This window comes from Podarcis erhardii (assembly GCF_964252035.2).
Source record: "Podarcis erhardii genome assembly, chromosome: 15".
Lineage (NCBI taxonomy): Eukaryota > Metazoa > Chordata > Lepidosauria > Squamata > Lacertidae > Podarcis > Podarcis erhardii.
The window spans coordinates 317,067-335,561 of NC_138505.1; the positions used below are offsets into that span (position 1 = coordinate 317,067).

General features: G+C 52.8%; 1 protein-coding gene across 1 annotated transcript in view; it reads right to left on the reverse strand.

Moving 5' to 3' along the window:
- Nucleotides 1-1,148: 1,148 nt before the first annotated feature.
- The window catches only part of KIRREL1 (kirre like nephrin family adhesion molecule 1), a 105,714-nt gene continuing 88,367 nt past the window's right edge, over nt 1,149-18,495 (reverse strand). Inside the window, exons 5-15 of the mRNA XM_081840959.1 lie at nt 16,793-16,943; nt 15,807-15,912; nt 15,230-15,378; nt 14,374-14,501; nt 11,583-11,709; nt 10,029-10,129; nt 9,634-9,832; nt 8,470-8,577; nt 7,127-7,266; nt 6,877-6,954; nt 1,149-5,924 (exon numbers count right to left, since the gene is read on the reverse strand). Coding sequence (XP_081697085.1) covers nt 5,460-5,924; nt 6,877-6,954; nt 7,127-7,266; nt 8,470-8,577; nt 9,634-9,832; nt 10,029-10,129; nt 11,583-11,709; nt 14,374-14,501; nt 15,230-15,378; nt 15,807-15,912; nt 16,793-16,943 — 1,752 coding nt within the window. The 3' untranslated portion in view covers nt 1,149-5,459. The remainder of the gene's footprint in view (nt 5,925-6,876; nt 6,955-7,126; nt 7,267-8,469; nt 8,578-9,633; nt 9,833-10,028; nt 10,130-11,582; nt 11,710-14,373; nt 14,502-15,229; nt 15,379-15,806; nt 15,913-16,792; nt 16,944-18,495) is intronic.

Below are 18,495 nucleotides of genomic sequence, written 5' to 3' on the forward strand. Positions count from 1 at the left end.
CTCTCTCTCCCTCGCTCCTGCCCGTCCACGGAGCCCATTCAAGGGTCCCGAGAGCGGGGAAGCAAATTACTCGGCTCTTGGGTAATAAAAGCCGGGCAGGGAAACTTGCCTCTGTACGGAGATGAAATCATTAAGCCTCGCCGGCTTGTAAGATCTGCCGGTGCTCTGCGGAAGAGTCTGGCTGCTGCTGGTCCATCCAGCCTCCTCTTCTCACAGAGGCCAAATGCCCTTAAGAACCTAGGAATCAAGATAGACTGCTTCTGGACCTGGAGGCTCCATCGGAAGAGATGGAGAGCCTTGTTGCTGGATCAGGCCAACCAGATGCCCATTATAGGAAACCTGCAAACAGGATCTGAGCTCAACAATTCCTCTCCCCTCCAGCTGTCAAGGCAGAGCCAAGACATCCTGGCTAAGAGCCTTTGATAGGCCTTGTTGATGCCCGAAGAAAGGAAAGAGGGTGGTGTAATGTAATGCTATTTTGTGAAAAAGCAATTAAAAAGGAATGCTTAAAAATATATGCATGTGTGTTTCACTGAAACTGCATTGCAAGATTTGAACAGGTGCATTCTCAGTCACCTGCGCCAACCAGTCCTCCTATAAGATCTGGTGAATCAAGCAGGTTAGCAATGAATTTCTCTTCCATGGCTGCTGCCACAAGACCACAATGCCAGGACCTGTGGAGAGCATCTGGGAGCCTCCTCCTTCACCACCACCACCCTAGACTCAGCAGCTGCAAGATTACAGTGGATCCAGAGTGCTGAGGTTCGGCCTTGCAGCTGGTTGGGAAAGCACTTCGCCCAGGCTGAGGAATCCATTCCAGATCCTGGCCTGAAACTGGATTCCCGAAGGAAAACACCTCCCCCTGCAACTCATAGCATTGGGGCTAGCTTGTCGGACTAGGACTTGGAAGAGATCTGGGTTCGAATTCTCACTCGGCCATGAAGCTCACTGGGTGCAGCCTTGGAGGCCAGTCTCTGGCTATCAGCCTCACCCACCTGGCAGGGTTGCTCTGAGGAGGGGAAGAACTACATGTAGCACCTGAGTTCCTGGGAGGAGGAAAGGGGGGGGGGACTGAAAAGCAATAAATAAGAGAAATGCAACATGCTGCCCTCCGCCCTCCCTGAAATGATCACAGAGGTCTCCAGCTGAACTTTTTTTTTTAACATTTAACTTTATATATATAAAAAATTAAATATATATAATATATTGTGTTTAAGACTAAAAATATAGTACATAATATTTTTTTTAAGAATGAGAAAAAAACATTTTTTTTAAAAAAAGGAAGGTCGGTGTAGAGGGAGAGGGACGAGTGAAAAAGATTCACAGATATATGTCTCCAGCAGGGGGGTGGAATTAACACAGAATTGAGCTGGGGGGGGAGAGACATAGTAACTCCCCCCGCCCAGATGCACACACACATTCTCCCCGCGTACCCAAATGCAGCCTGGCCGGGGGAATCCCACACGGAACAACCAGTGCTGTCAGCTCTGACCTCAGAGTGCATCTCCGCTCAAAGGCTTTGGAGTGATTATTGCTGAATTTCCCGACTGTCTCAAGGGAGGGGGGGGTCTTGTGCTCTTGGGCAGCAAATGACGCTGAGCCCCGAAACCTCATGAGCTATGGAGATAGCGCTCCCCACATTTTGTGGTTCTGCCTACTCAGTGGATAGATCCGGTGCCTGTGTGAAAAGGATCTAGGGGCTCTTAGCAGATCACCAGCTCAACGTGAGTCAACCGTGTGACGCAGCAGCAAAAAAGGCGAATGCAATTTGAGGCTTCATCCACAGTAAGTCTAGTGTCCAGATCTAGGGAAGGAATAGTCCCGTTCTGTTCTGCCTTGGTCAGACCCCACCTGGAGTCCTGTGCCCTGTTCTGGGCACCTCAGTTTAAGGAGGACATGGACAAGCCGGAAGATGGGCACAGGAGGGAGACTGAGAGGATCAGGCTCTGGAAACTCAGCCTTGTGAGGAACGGTTGATGGAGTTGGGTCTGCTTAGCCTGGAGAAGAACAGACTGAGAGGTGATATGAGAGCCCTCTTCCAGTCTCTGGAGGGCTGCCCCATGGAAGGTGGAGCAGGCTTGTTTGCTGGTACTCCAGAGGGCAGGACCACAACCAATGGATTCCAATGACAAGAAAGATGATTTTGACTAAAAATTAGGAATAATTTTCTGACAGTAAGAGTCATTTGCCACCTTGGAAGGTGGTGGCCTCTCCTTCGCTGGAGGATATTAAGCAGACGTTGTTGGCTGGTCCTCAGCTGTGATTCTGGCATTGCAACTCTACAGTGATGTGAGTCTATGACTCTGGGATTGAGAGAGAGGGGGACCAGGGGGACTGGAGTCTGAGATCAGGAAGTGAGAGAGGAAGAGGTTTTGGAAGGAGACATTTCCCTTCTGTCCTCAAAGATCTCTCCATTTTTTTGCAACATCTAAGCTTCTCCTGGAGCCAAAAAGGGTGTGAATGTGTGTAAATACCCATCACAAATAGACTTCATTCAAAGGGGTGGGTGAGCACCTCACTGTGGCCACATGCAGTATTGCACCAAGCGAGCTGCTTCCTCGAAGGGAAGGGAGCTCACTCACGGCTGACGCGTCAGGCAGCTCCTTTTCCTTACAAAAAAGAGAGGAGAAAATACATTGAAAATACCACTTGAAAAAGCAGCCTAAGGGACCTTGTAAATCAAATATGTTGCCGGATGAGAGACCCGCCGAGGAGGAAAAAGCGATAATGACAAATCCAAGAGCAGGAATCGAACCTTGGCAGGTGAAGGGTGCCTGAACGCCCAGTGCCTCCTTCTGCTCTCTGACCAGGCAGAGTTGCAGTTGCTGGAGGCAACCACAAGATGGTGCTCTGTGTGGGCACATTCTTATGCCCAGGGCCTTCAAGGTCACGTGCAGAGGGCACCCGCTGCCCAAAAAACCCCCGTTTTCAGCTTGCAGCTGGAAATGTAGCATGCAAAGGCCGGGGTAGGTGAGAATCTCACTTTGTAGGTCTGCCGGGAGTCCAGTTGTGCCTCTCTTAGCCCCGTTTGCTCACCTGAGAGTTGAAGCATGCCCAGAAGGGGGGAGGGGAGAGCAAAAAGGGAGGATAAAATTGTGGGGCGTTTGGAACATGCAAGAAGCCAAAGCTCTTTGCTTCCTGCAAAACTGCTGGATGGAGAAGCCCCCCATCTGGACCCTTGGGTCTACCACCCCCTGCCTCCCCCACCCCAGACTCCGCTGGTGGAGACTCTGCTCAGTGCTTTAGGTCAGCCTCCCCAATGTGGGGCCCACCGGACGCCATGGGACTCCAACTCCCATCAGCCCCAGCGCCACACGGCTGTACCATCTCGGGGCTGGCAGGGGTGTCGTCCCAAAGGATGCCTAAGGCTGTTCTTAGTGGCCAAATCAAGCTCAGAGTTTTTAAGGCACAAAAATTTAAAAAGTGGGGGAGCGGGTTTCCTTGAAGAGGAGAAGAAGATGGAAGAGAAGGGGGAGGGAAGACGCACAAATGTCAAAAATAAACGGCATTAAGAGAGAAATAAGTTTCACCCAACCGTCTGCGTTGGAAGTGCAGAAGATTGGCGGTCAAGGGATGGGAGGAAGAAGCAAAGGGCGGGAGGCAGGTGGATCCTTTGGGTGGCAAAGAAAGGGGAGGCAGAGCCCCCCCCTTTGGAATGCACAAAGTAGGGAGACGGCGATGGGAGTGGGGAGACGTCTGCTGGACACAGGAAAGGGTTCCCTGGGATGGAGGCTCCTTCCTTGGAGGTGTTTGAGCAGAGGTCGGGGGCCCCATCAGGGAGGCCTGAGCAGGGATTCCTGGAATGCAGGGGGTTGGACTAGATGACCCTCGCGGTCCCTTCCAGCCTGGCGATTTCCAGCCGGGACACTTGAGCTGCCCCATCTCTCAGCGCGCCTCTCCCTCCACCCCACAGTTTAAAAACCCTCCAACCACCCACAGCCAGAGAATCTGTTTCCCCCCTGAAAAGTGCAAGGGAGAAAGAGTGTGGCTGGCAAGGAGGAGAGACTGGCAGGGAGCAGGTTCAGGGGGTGGTCGGGGGGGGCAGTCCCTAAAAGAGCCCCCTCCTCCAGGGAACGATTCAGGGATGTGTCCTGCCCTCGTAGGGGCGAGGTGGGAAGAGAGACTCCCAGCACTGGGTCTCCACCCTCTGTGGACTTCAGCTTCCTGAGAGTCTTGGCTGGTGTTCTGATTTTTCTACCTAAACCTCTTAAGCTGCTGGTCCTCATGGCCAGGAAATGAGCCTGGGGAGAATGGAAGCCAGATGGGAGGGTGTGTTTGAGCAAGACAGCCAGAGGTCACAGGGACGGGACCCAGGAGAGCTCCTGGGCCTTTTCCCTCGGGTGGTTTCTCCCCTAAGAGCCCCCAGCACCCATCCCCTCCCACAGTGGGGCGAGGAGGGATAAAGTCTTGGAAGCAGGTGAGACGAGGCATCACAATGGAGCTCAGCCCATTCTCTCCTCCAGGCCCTCTGAATCTGGTGGTGAGGGTGAAGAGGCAGAGGACCCCAGGCAGGATCCTTTGGCGTACCAAATCGACTCCCTCATGGCAGCGGGGTGGACTAGATGATCCTTGGGGGGCCCTTTCAACCTTACAATTCTGCGAGTCTATGAAATTCTGCAAGGAGCTCGGTCACGGCCTCAAGGCAGGCGGGACGAGGCTCTCTTGATGTTTTCGGGTGGGTGAAACATTAGCCCCACACCTTGATCAGCTCGCACCCCAAGGGACGTGAGGCTCCTTTGCTGTCGGGAGATGTGAAAGCATGTGCCACCAGAGAGGCGCATTTGCATGGCTCTCTGTGACAAAGAAGGGTGTTTCCACCTGCTCTGACAGAGGAGGTGTTGTTGCACTAAGCGCGGAACAGAAGAAGGGGTGGGGACCCCATTTGGTAATCAAGTCGCTAGTCCACATGACATAGAAATCAGCCTCTCTCTGTCTTGCACTCATTAGGATGAGAACCCCCCTCCGACTGCAACGCATGGCTCCCCGCGTACCCCCAGATCCTTGTTTGGGGCCAAGCCAAACACCAGCACAGCCACACTGCCCCCCGCCCCCCCCGCTGGTTTGGTCATTTCCAACCTTCCACCTCCTTGCAGGTGTCCACCGCGAGACTAAGGCGCTGCCTTAGGCAGAGAGGAGGGTCCAGTCTCACAAGATGCCCCCCTTTTTCGCTCGACACCCTTGCAGCCCCCCATGAATCGGAAAAGCCCCCCCCATCACAGCAGTGTTTCATGCGAGGAGGAAGAAAAATATTTCTGAGAAACGGCGGAAGGAAGCTTGGGGATTTTGAAAGACGGACCCCCGGGGTATCGCCCTCGTCCGAGGTCGGGGGGGAGGTCTGCGAGTCCAGCCTGCGGGGGGGGGGCGAAGGGGGCCGGGTTTTGGGGGGCGGGGAAGAGCCCCTGAATATCAGGGGGAGTCGTGAGGTACCTTCCGCCTGCCCTCCCCAGTCCTGGCCGCTTTCAGACGTGAGTCTGCATCCGCTGCTGGAATCGATGCCCGTAGTCCGGGGAGGTGTAGGAGAAGCGGGTGGCTGTGGTGTATTTGCCCAGGGGGTCATAGGTGTCATAGGGGGCTCGGTCCAGGGCAGGCGGAGGGGGCTGGGTGTAGCCCAGGCGGTAGGTGGCGTAGCCAGCGCTGGGGGGGAAGGCCCCGTGGCCCCCGTAGTTCTCATAGGAGAGCTGGCTGGCCGTCTCGGCTGTGGAGGCGCCCGCGGCGGGGCCCGGGACGGGCTCAGCGCTGTACTCCGAGGCCGGTCCCCGGCTGTAGGTGCTGAGCTGGGCATAGCCACTGGAGTGGGAGAGGCAGGACGAGGGCCGCGCCTCGTAGCGGGAAGGGCCGGGGTTGCGGTAGTCGCCGTAGAGCACCGTGCGCGAAGATGGGCGGTCCTCGTGGGCGCGGACGTTGTAGTAGCCGTTAGTCGGGTCCTGGAAAAGAAAGAGGGGAGAGCAGGGAGAGTCAAGCCAAGGAACCGACGGGAAGGCAGCGCCGTGCAGTGGTTGGAGGGCGTCGTGGTTGGCACGTGACTGAAATCCCTAGTCGGGCACCCACCTCCCCACTCCCTCTTTATTTTATTTTATTGATTTTACAGTTTAGTTTACATTCACACAAATAATATAATCAAAACATAAAGAATCCTACAAATTCTCAGATTTTCTTCTTCCCCTCTGTCCACTAATAGCCCTTTTTCACTGCATATCTTAACGTTCTCTACTTATCTATAAAATATTTATATTTCTCCCATACACCATAGATTGATTTCCTTACCGAGTGGGTTAAAAATCCTTTATGGACTTTTACCTTTTCATACCACAGATATGCATGCTAACCCAATCTGTTATCATGACCTTCCAAATCTAAAACACCCATATTTTCTAATGTTATCCATTTCCAAAGCCAGCAGAGGCAAGAAGCCTCATCATATGCCCTCAAATCTCAATTCCGTTCCCTCTTTTAATCTCTCTTGCGCAGGGATGGTCACCGACCTGGATGGCTTCAGAAGAAGATCGCAGAATTGCAGAGCTGGAAGGAACCCTGAGGATCATCTAGTCCAACCCCCTGCAGGCCAGGAATAGGCAGCAGTCCCATGCAGGGATCGAATCTGCAACCTTGGCATTGTCATGGCCAGGCTCTAACCAACAGCGCTATCCAGCGGATGAGATAAATTCATGGAGGAGGAGAGGGCTAATCATGGCTGCTGGCCACCTGAATGACGCCAGCTGGTGGAACCCGCAGGGGGGGAGAGGGCTTCCCATTGGGGGCATCTGGCTGGTCACTGTGCGGGCAGGAGGCTGGACTAGATGGGCTCACTTTGGCTCTTCTTACAGTCTGCTCCTATGCAACTGCTTCTCGATTCTCTGTCTCCCAGGTTCATCTTACCTTCAGCTCATATTCTTCCCGAGTATCGATGGTGTCACAGCGCAGGTCTTGCTTGAGATCCACATCATCTTTGAACGGCTGGGGTAACGGAAAGAGAACGTCAGGGACCTCGGTGGGCAGGGGGACGGAGGACTCTCTCAGTCCCTCCTAGCCACAAACCAGCCTTTCCTCCCGCCCCCTGGAGCTCACACCCCACCCCCTCCTATGAGCTTTCGAGGCAACAGCCGACAGACGGGAAAGGGCATCTCACCGAGTAGATGGCTTTCATGATGCGTGTTGCCGTGGAGACGCTGGCTGTGTCCCCCTCGCGGTCCGTGTGCAGCGTCAGAGGCTCCCGGTTGACCGTCTCCACCTTGATGTCCAGCTTGCGCAACGTCACGTCCTTGCGGCCTGGGTGGGGGAGATCTCAATTAGCTGCTGTGGTTTTTTAATATATAGTTTTTATTAAATTTTTCTAATTTACATTTCAATATATTCATTTAGACGACCTTAAATCAATGACTTCCTGTCTTCTCTTTCTGTGGTTTACACGTGGTTTACACTGTTGAATTTATCTTAATGTTACCAGTGTTTTTAAATGTACACAATTTTCACCCAAATAATCAGTAAACATTTCCCAGTCTTCTTTAAATGTATGTTCTTCTTGTTCTCTTAATCTATATGTTAAATCTGCAAGCTGTGCATATTCCATCAGTTTCAGTTGCCCCTCTACTTTGGTTGGGACCTCGCTTGTTTTCCATTTTTGGGCTAGCAAAACACGGGCTGCAGTAGTGGCAGACATAAATAATTATAGCTGCCATTATTTTAAGGCCTGTTGGAATTCTTTTCAGGGTAAAGGTGAGGGATATCTGTTAGAATTCCTGCTCGGTGACTGCAGTCATGGGATTGTTGGCTTTCACATGACGGTATATGGTATATGTGGGAAGTGACAGAGACAGGATGTTTGTGTTACTGTGTTCCGTGAAGAGGGACTATTGTCCTTTGTTCTTTCTCTCTTTGCTGTCTGATGCTAGAGAGAGAGGGAGCCATGTTGCAGTGCTCCGAGTGTGTTTATATGCAAATAAAGTAGATTAGCCAAAATGCTGCGTTGCTGAGGTCTGTTACACAACTGCGCCAACTCTGTGGATCCCTAAGTGTGCCGATGTCGGTTGGCATCGGTTACTGTGATGTTCGGGCTGAAGAAAGATTTTGAAGCTCCCGAACGATCGACCAGGAGGGAGGGAACATGCCAGTTGGGCATGTGTCTCTAATAATAATAAATAATAATAAAAATATTTTTTATTTATACCCTGCCCTCCCCAGCCAAGAATTGGAGCTGCTGGTTGTGACCTATAAAGCCCTTTACAGCTTAGGCCCAGCCTGCGTTCAGGCCATATCCTCCCATATAAACCTGCCCAGGCTCTGAGATCTTCAGGGGGCCCATTTCTCGGTCCGGCCACCCTCCCAGGCCTGCTTGGCGGGGACGCAGGAGAGGCAGGGCCTTCTCGGTGGGGGCTGCTCCCAGACACCTGTGGAACTCCCTCCCCAGTGAATTTGCCCCGGCATTCCTGGTTCCTGCTGCCGTCTCTCCACCTGCCAGTGCGTCCCACTCACTTCCTTTGCGCCGTCTGTACAGGAAGCAGGCCAGGGCCACGAAGCAGAAGATAACCAGGATGCCAGCTCCGATGGTGGCACCAGCGATAATTCCCACGGGCAGAACTTCTGCAAAGGGACAGAGGCAGGAGGGTGGGGAAAGGTCTCTCTCTTTCTCCCCCACCTTCAAGCACAGGGGCTGAAAGATCTGCCCCCCAACTCCTCCTTCATTTTAATTGAACTTGAAGAACACAGGAAGGGCCTGCAGGATCAGGCCAAAGGGGGTCCATCTCGTCCAGCCTCCCTGTTCTCACGGTGACCAGCTAGATGCCTGCGGGAATTGAAGCTCAAGAGCAGGAACTCTGTATTTTCCAGCCACTGGCATTCAGAAGACTGTGGGGCCAGAGTGGGGCCCTTGTGGCCAGGAGCCCCGGACAGCCGTCTCCGGCATGAATTTGTCCAACCCCCTTTTAAAGGTGGTTTTGTCAAGGGCAGAAAACTTTAGGGCTGCCACACGTCCTGAATTTCCCAGACATGACTGGGATTTCAAAGGTGGAATTGACGTCCGGAGGAAATTCCCAAAAGGGGACGCTTTGGCCTGGACGTTAGACAAGTCAATTGAAAAACGGCAGTGTAAAAAACAACACCAGGACAATTTTGGGGTCTCCTGGTTTTTACTCTGTGAAATATGGCAACCCTAGAACTTGGGTGCTTCACTTCTAAAACATTTAGCAGGGACAATTAGAATAAGATCTTTATTTGATTCTTGATATAAACCTCCGAATGTATTTTGTATAGTGACGTTTTTACCTCTATCTCCGGTACATTTTATTTTATTGCTATGCAATAAGTGGCTGATGCAAAGAAAGATTCTTCTTCTTCATTTCTGCCTCTCGCTTGAAGAGGACATGCTGTCCAGGCAGAGCCAGCCTGCCCACCTGTTGCTGCTGTTGTGATTTACCTGCCTTTTACTGGCACATTACGGGGGTCACGCAATCCCTGTCCTGCACTGGCAAGGACTCCCTCTTTCCGTGTGCCAGGACCCACCCTGTGGAACTCCCCGCCTCTTGACAGCAGGCAGCTGCCTTCAACAGCGCTCATCAGGGCAACTTCTGAAAGCATTTCTGCTTAGGCCAGAATTGTGCCCACGTGTTTTTAGTTGACTAACGATTCTGCCCCCCTGACCTTTCTCCTCCAGCTGAATGATGGCCGTCCGAGACCCGAAGCCGTTCCAGGCCGTGCAGTTGTAGTGGGTCTGGAAGTCGCTCTCCATCACGTTGTTGATGGTCAAGGTGGACAGAACGCCGTTCCCGGTGTTGCTCCTTTCCACGGTGTAGCGCTCCAGGGTGCCCGCCTCCAAAAACTTCTCCTTCCAGCTCCAAGCCTTAGAGAATCATAGGATGGCAGGGGTGGAAGGGGCACCCAGGGGTCATCCAGCCCAACCCCTTGCAATGCAGGGATCTTTTGCCCAAAGGGGACTCCAACCCACAACCCCGAGATCCAGAGCCTCCAGCTCCGCCCACTGAGCTCTCGGTTTTGCCTACTGCCCTGATCCGCCCAACTGCCAAGGAGGGACTCACCATCCGGTCAGGGAGAGGGGTGCTTCCGATGAAGCATTCCACCTTGCCCTGGTCCCCCCGCACGGCATATTGGACCGACTCGCTGGAGATGATGGGGGGACCTAGAGAAAAATGGGAGGAAGAAGACGTTTGAGGGCAGAAAAGGTCTGGCCTTTAGTTGGGGGAGAGAGAGTCAGCAAGCAGCTGAATGAAAGCAACACTTCCTCTGCCCCCACCCCTTTTGAGCTGGTGCACCCCCAGCTGTTGTGGCCCCCAGTTCCCATGAAGGGCCAAGCTGGCAGAGGCTGATGGGAGAAGTTAGTCCCCAAAGTGTCTGTTGCGGAAGAGCACTTGAACCCTTTCGTCTAGAGAGAAGGCCAGGAAGGGGGGACACAGCGGAGGTTCATAGGACCCTCGGGCATCTGGCAAGGGGAATGTCAGACAAAAGGAAGGACTTCCTCACGCAGCACAGAGTTAAACTGTGGAACTCCCTGCCACAGGAGGCAGCCATGGCCACCAACCTGGATGGCTTCAAAGGAGGATAAGATAAAGTCATGGAGGAGGAGAGGGTTATGGAGGGCGACTGGCCAGAGCGGCTGTGTGCTCCCTCCGTGGGAAGAATTTCTGCTCTTGGGTTCAGGTCCTCCTGGTCCCCCATCTTGTTCCTACAGTGGCGCACCAGATGCCTCAGTGGGAAACCCAAAGGCAGGATTCGAACACAGAGCCTCCTCCCCGTCTGTGGTTTCCAGGAATGAGCGTTCAGAAGCATTGCTGCTTCCGACTGTGGAGGCCAAGCCAAGCCGTCGTGGCTGCCATCCCCGATAGCCCTCTCCTCCTCCACGAATTTGCCTAATCCTCTTTTAAAGCCATCTAAGCTGGTGGTCATCCTGGCCTCCTGTGGCAGGGAGTTCCATAGATGATGCACTGAATAAGGAAGCAGCTTCCCCACAGGGCTCCACCGGCGGCACTCCTTTCTCCAGCCTCAGTTTCCCCAACGAACCTCTGTTCTGACCCGTCTTTCCAAGGAAAGCAGGAGACCCCAATCTGCTCAAACAACAGGCTCCACTAATGAGAAGGATTAGGAAATTTTGCTCAGTGACATTAGGAAGAGATTACGATTCCAAATCCTTAGATCGGCTCCCACTGCTAACAGACCCTGCAGGGAACCCAGATTCTTGTTCATTGTCTCTTTAGTACTTTGTGCTGTTAACCTGGGCCTCCCTCTCTCTCCCTCCCTCTCCCTCCCTCTCTCTCTCTCCCTCCCTCCCCCCCCTCTCTCTCTCCCTCCCCCCCCTCTCTTGTATTTTCAGGGGGAACAGTCAGGGCAGACTGTACCTGCAACTTCTGAGCCTGAAAAGTGTGTGGGGCAGTGCAGGGCACAATCCAATGAGGGACCCCCCTCCCTTGTGCCAGCCCCTTTGAAATGAACCAGCGCTATGGCAGAGCAGAGGTGATGCTCAGGACCGCCAGCAGAACTGCAGAGTTGGAAGGAACCCCACCCTCTGTCTCAGCAGACATCAGGCTTGTAGTCCAACAGGTGAAGCGGCTGCCTCTGCGCTTCGCGGCCTCACTCACCGTTGACGATGAGGGCGACTTCTCTCTCGCCAACCCCGATCCGCGGCACGATGGCCTTGCAGACATACAGCCCGGAGTCCGCCTGCGTGACAGACTTGAGGTACAGCTGGTTGCTGTTGCTCAGCACCTGAGGATGAAACGGGGTGCAAGCGTGAGGAGGGAGAGAGGAAGGAGGGATCCTGCGACCGCACGAAGCCTGGAGCTGCAAGGAGGCGACACCGTCTCTAGCCCTTCCCCTGAACCCAGACTAGCATAGCGTTGTCTGGATGTCTTGGTCTTCCCTTCCCCACAACCTTTCTTCTGTCTTCTCTGTCTTTGCCTTGGTCTTCCTCGCTCTCTCGCTTGCGTGAAGCTCCACGGACCTCAACAACACTGCATCCCAGGGGTGGCGAGGGGGACATTTGTTGCCCTTCAGACGCGGCCAGACTTCAACCCCCACCACCCTGGACAGATAGCCCTGAAGGTCGGGGCTGAGGGGACCTGGATCCCAACAACATCTGGAAACTCCACAGCCGCTGGTGTGTCTATTTGATCCCTATAGCCTACGCAGGGATGCTAAAACAGCTTTAAAACAATAATGGCAATGGCCTGCTATGGATGATTAAGGTTATCTGTACTTGAAATATATACTAAACCATGAAAGGAATTTGGTGATGCGCTACGGTGAAACATTTAGTCAGAGAAAGCATTCTGGCTTGGCAGGTAGAACAGCCTTCCTCCTCCTCACCCATCGTGTTGATTTAGGGCAGGGGGCGGCAACATAAGGCTCATGGGCCACAAGTGGCCCACGGGGGTCATTTAACCAACCCATGGACCCCCCCCACCCGCTGGGTCAGCTTCCGTGTGCTGCTGTAAACCGGCACGGAGCAGAACGGGGGCCGGCTTCTGCAATGCTGGCCGGCTTCCCATTGGCTGCAGGAAGCTGCGCACGCCTCCTCCGCACCGGGAATAGCATTTGCTCATGCGTGTGCACACTCCAGCACACTGCGACGTCTGCGGGACCGTGAACTGGCCCAAGCCACACAAACTTTGCCAACCCCTGATTTAAGGGCTCCCCCTGTGCAGATAGTAAAGGTAAAGGGACCCCTGACCATTAGATCCAGTCGTGGCGACTCTGGGGTTGTGGCGCTCATCTTGCTCTATAGGCCGAGGGAGCTGGTGTTTGTCCGCAGACAGTTTTTCCAGGTCATGTGGCCAGCAGGACTAAGTCACTTCTGGCAAACCAGAGCAGCGCATGGAAACGCCGTTTACCTTCCCGCTGGACCAGTACCTATTTATCTACTTGCGCTTTGACGTGCTTTCGAACTGCTAGGTTGGCAGGAGCAGGGACCGAGCAACGGGAGCTCACCCTGTCACAGGGATTCGAACTGCCAACCTTCTGACTGGCAAGTCCTAGGCTCTGTGGTTTAACCCACAGCTCCTCCCGCGTCCCTGTGCAGATGGTGCACCCCAAATACCAGGCAAAGGGTTACGGCTGTAGCCCAGGATCCCTCGATGCCACAACCACGGGCAGCAGTGTTTTCAGCGAGGTCCACCATCGACTGCTGAGAGAGGGACCTTTAACTGTGAGAGCAGCAGGTGCTGTTTTTATGCTGCTCTGAGCCTTAGAATCAGTCTGTAAATATTAGTCAGTCTCATGTATAAATCCATGTAAATATGCTTCTGTATACCAAGCAAAAGTCATGCGTGATTTTTAAACTTTAAACAGGGTACCTTGTGCCATCTTTTCTGGGAGAGAAAGACTATTGACCAGGGGGCAACTTCTGCACGTAGAATTGCAACGATTTTGGGGGCCCAGGAGGAGGAGGAGGAGAGATGTTCCACAATACAAGCAGAAGTGGTCCCAGACAAGACTCATTAGCTGGATCTCACCCTGTCCATTTTATCTATTTACTGGTCTATATTGTTGGCCCCCTTGCATGGATTTTATTTGAGAAAAACCATTTCTTTAATAAACATAAGAAACCCAAGATAAAAGATCATAAAGAAATACTGTTCAGCAGGTTGAAAGCAGCATAAGGTTGAATATTATTATCATTTAACTTGTTGTTCCAAAACATTACCAAAAATACATTTCCCCCATCAGTCTGCTAGGCTGCTTTATATGTGTTCTTTTGTAATAAGCTTAATCATAGTTACTATGGGCCAAATGTTCTCAATCCACTGAGATCTTGTAGGAGATATGCTTCCCCTAAACAATGTTCTTATAATCCTAGCAGTAGTTATAAGGTAAAACACTATTTCTTGACCATTTTTTGGAATAACGTCTGCTAGAAAACTAAGCAGAATTGTTTTCGGTCCCAACGGTATACGATATCCTAATATATCAGAGATTTTAGCCTGAACGGATATCCAGAATATTTCTATTAGAGAACAACTCCAAAAAAGTGTGTATGTAATACACCTTTTTTAGAAAAAAGAGAAGAAAAGAAGTAAGTAGAAGGGATTTGTTTAAAATATCCAACAAATCACCACCGCAGAAACACTGCAAAAGCAAATTCACTCACTGCAAAAGCACACACACACACACACTTGCAAACGGATCAATACAAACAGCAGATGAAACGCAGGCCGTTCCCTCATTTATAACCCAGCAAATAAACATTCTGGTCCTGGAGGCACAAGCCTGTTTCTCTCTGAGCAATCTGGGAATGGGAACAGCCAGCCTAATTTGCTCCCCTGTCAAGGCCAGGACCCCCCCCCCCAACACCAAGGCAGGGGCACCTGGGGCCAGATCGCCCCCAAGAGAGTAGGTTGGGGTCAGGAGGAGAGGGAAGAGAACGGTACCGACCATGTTGGATTCCTTCTTGGTCCAGGTGAGGGTGAGGGGAGGATTTCCTGCCCACACGCAGGTGAGCGTCACGTCCAGGCTGATGTTGGTGGTCGTGGGCTTGGGCTCCACCACGATGCGAGGGGCAACTGGGGAGAGAACGGGAGCGTCAGGAGATCTGCCCCCATCTCTCTCAGAAGACCGGACCAGGTGGGCCTTGGGCCCTGTCTCCATAAAGAAGTCTCTTGTGAGAGCAGAACCTCCATGGCCAGGGGCAGTCTACCTCGGAATACCAGGCGAGGCAACTGCAGAGGGCTTTTGCATGCCTGTTCTGCTTCTGGGATTCCCGTCAGGGCACCTGGCTGGCCCCTGCGAGAACAGGATGCCAGGTTAGCCGGGACCCCCTTTGGGCCTGATCCTGTGGCAGGGCTCTTCTCTCTCTCTCTCTCTCTCTCTCTCTCTCTCTCTCTCTCACTTGACTGAACCTGTGACAGCCAAACTTACATCTAAAATGTGTGTGTCTTAAGGCAGACATCGCGGGCAGCGGATACAGAAGGACTGGCTGGCTGGGAAATGGATCTGGCCAGGATCTGACCGAATGCCGCTCCTCCAGGAAGTCAAACAGTGACCTACTTGGTCACAGGGCTCAAGATGGGCTGGCCTCTCTTTCCTGCATTAGGGACCCTTCCCAGGCCACCCCCTCCCTGGCTGGAGATGCTCCCCAAACTCTGTTCCTGCCTCTCGCTTGCCTGTGAATCTGTACCAAGGGGACATTTGCCCCTGTGCCTTCTTCCCATTTTGCCTCTGGCCAGGATCTCCAGCTGAGCCCTTCCAGGTCACCTCCTCGCCCCCCCTTCTTCCCCCCAGCCACACTCACAATGCACGTCCACCAGGGTGCTGACGTTGGTGCTCCCCACGTCGTTGTGCACTTCGCACGAGACGGGCTCCGTGAAAAAGGTGTAGTCCACCTGCGTCTCGTACCTGCTCTCTTTGGCGTCTTCGATGATGATGCCGCCTTTGGCCCACCTGGGGGCGGGGGCAGAGAAAGTGGCATCAGAAGAAGCAGGGAGGCTTCTGAAACCCCCTCTTCCACCCTCCTCCTAGGAGCTGTCTCCCAGGGTTAGACTGTGGAACTCCCTGCCACAAGGGGCAGTGGATAAAATGGGACACTGTGGGCGTCCAATGAAGCTGGGTGTTGGAAGATTCGGGAGGGAGAAATCTTTATTCACCTAGGGCATAGTGAAATGATGAGCGCCAACCTGGCTGGCTCTAAAAAGAGGACTGGGCCAGTACATGGAGGAGGAGAGGGAAATTGATGGCTAGAAGCCACAGTGGCAGCGCTCTGCCCTGCACAGCTGGGGACAGCGATGCTTCTGAAGAGCAGTTGCCAGAAGCTACAGGAGGGGCCCCCTTTGGCCTGATCCTGCGGTCTCCCCACCTTCACCCCAACTCACCTGTAGCCTTTGATCTCTGGGTTGGCGGTGGCCACGCAGGTGAAGGTGACTCGCTCTCCTTCCTGCACCGTCTGGGGCTGAATGGACAGCGTCACCGTGGGGGGGTCTGCCGGGCAGAAGGAAGGAAGGGCATTATGGGATGGGGGAGCAACACCATTTGCCTGCAAAGCAGGGAAAAACCCTTCCTGGCCAATTGCCAGAAGGAAAAGTCATTCGAGAAGAGCACTCCTTCAATCTGTTTCTGAGATTCCTCTACCTGGCTGACCGTGTAATATGAAAAACAACCTCTCCTCAGGATGGGAAAACAAAATAAGTCCCATGGGTCTACAGCATATTACTATTAATAATAATTTATTGTTATTATTATTACTACAGTCAAACCTTGGTTGTTGAACATAAAGCCACATTGGACGTTTAGCTTCCGAAAAACATTCGAAAACCGGAGCATTTACTTCCCGATTTTCAGTGTTCGGGAGCCAAAACGTTCGAAAATGGAGGCATTCGGGATCCGAGGTTTGACTGTATTATAATATTGTTTTATATCCTGCCTTTTTCCTTGGCAGGGACGCAAGGTGGCTCACAGATAAGATCGAAACAGCTAAAAACATTGAGCGGGGTGTGGGTGTGTGAAGAGCAATAATTAAAAAACATTAATTGATTTTAAACACTTGTATTATATGACATGACACAAAACACCCACAACATACAGATAACTACCATAACTATCCACCCCCCCCTTTTGCCAGCCTCTGCCACCAGCACAACCAACTTTTGAGTTGCGTCCAACGGCTTTCTGCTCCAAGGAGACCCACTGGCATTGATGCGCAAAGGGGACCTATTCATTTCCTTGGGTCTGCTTCCAGGGGGGCCACTGACTTTGCTTTTCTCCGATGAGCCCTCCAAGACGGTGCCAACGCCCCATGGCATCCTCAGGTACCCCCTTGGGATATCTGGGGGCACTGAAAATGAGGCCGCCCTCCACTCACGGTGAACGTTGAGCTTGATGGAGGTCTCCTTTCCCGCCGGGATGGCGTCGTTGGCGCAGCGGCAGATGTAGATGCGGCCGATGTCCTGGTCGGTGGGGTTGATGAGGAGCTGGCTGAGCGTGGATTCTCGCTTCCCGTCCGGCAAGACCTCCTGGAGGGGCGAGAGAAGGAGACGGCCGACTGGGGGGTGGAGAAGAAGGCAGCTGGTTTTCTCCTGCTCTGGAGGGCAGGATCCGGATCAACGGGGAAGGAGATTCTGACTGAACATCAGGGAGAACTTTCTGATGGTGAGAGCTCTTTGGCAAGAATTCCTTAGCTGCGATTCCTGCATCGCAGGGGTTAGACTAGATTACTCTGGGGGTCCCTTTTCCAACTCTACAGCTTTACGATAACACGATATTATTACTATTATCTATTACGTTTGCATGCTGCCCTTCATCTGAAGACCTCAGGGCAGCATAAAAACACAAGATAAAAACAAATGCATAATAAAAACAGGAACAATAATGATTCCAGCCCTCTAAAAATAAACTTTCGATTCCAGTCCTTGTGGTTCCGAATCAAGGGCTGATCTAAATGAGAACAAAGGAAGTTGCCTTAGACAGAGTCAGATTCTTCTGCCCATCCAGCTCAGTGTTGCCCACACTGACTGGCAGCAGCTGGGGTGTGTGTCTTTGTCCAGTCCAACCTGAAGATGCTGCCGGCGGGGCTTGATTCTGTGGCCTTCTGCATGCCAAGCAGGTGTTCTGCCACTGAGCTCCAGCCCTTCCCCATATCCAATTGTGGCGTTCTCTTCCGTCCCTCTTTTCCCCGCCAGGAAAGCCCTCCCTCTGCTCTGTGGAGTTTTCCTCTCCCTTCTCAATTATGAATCCCATCTCCACCCCCCCCCCAGGCACCACCACTGGAACTTCCTCGCTGACGGCCCCCTCCCTGCGCTGGCTCCTGAGCCAAGCCGTTCCCGCTCATTAATCCCCCCAGACATTTATGGGGCGATAACATTAATTCCGACAACCTCGTTGGGCCTTTAATGGGCACAGGCAGAACGAAACAGGAACTTGGTTCGGCTCCAGACTTAATTTGGAAGCGGCGGTCCGTGCACAATGCAGCCAGGCTCCTTCTAAGTCATAAGGATGCAAGAAAAGCCCTGCTGGATCAGGCCCATGGCCCATCTAGCTCAGCCTCCTGTTCTCACAATGGCTGCATGCCGCTCAGACTCTCGATAGAGTGCCTCTGGAGCTGGAGGTTCCATAGAAACAGAAGAAGAGCCTGGCTGCTGGATCCGGCCCAGGGAGGCTCATCTAGTTCAGAATCCTTTTTTTGCAGGGCTCAGCCGGATGCCGCAAGAGCTGAGCACAATGGCAGCATCTAAGAACATGGAAAAGGCTGGTGGACCTGGCCAGGGGCCGGGGGTGACGCACCCCCATGTTGCCGCTTGGGGAGAAACAGGCAAGGCCCAAAATCCTGGCTCAGGGTGGCAAATCAGGTGCCCCAATGGGAAGCCCAGAGCTGTTACTCAGAATAATAATAATAATAATAATAATAATAATAATAATAATAATAAAGATGATGAAGAAAATAATACCCTGCCCTCCCCAGCCAAGACCGGGCTCAGGGTGGCTAACAACAGATATAAAAACAATTTATTAAAATACAACTTAAAAACAAGATTAAAGATGGAGGCAGAGCACAGCCAAGGTGGCTGG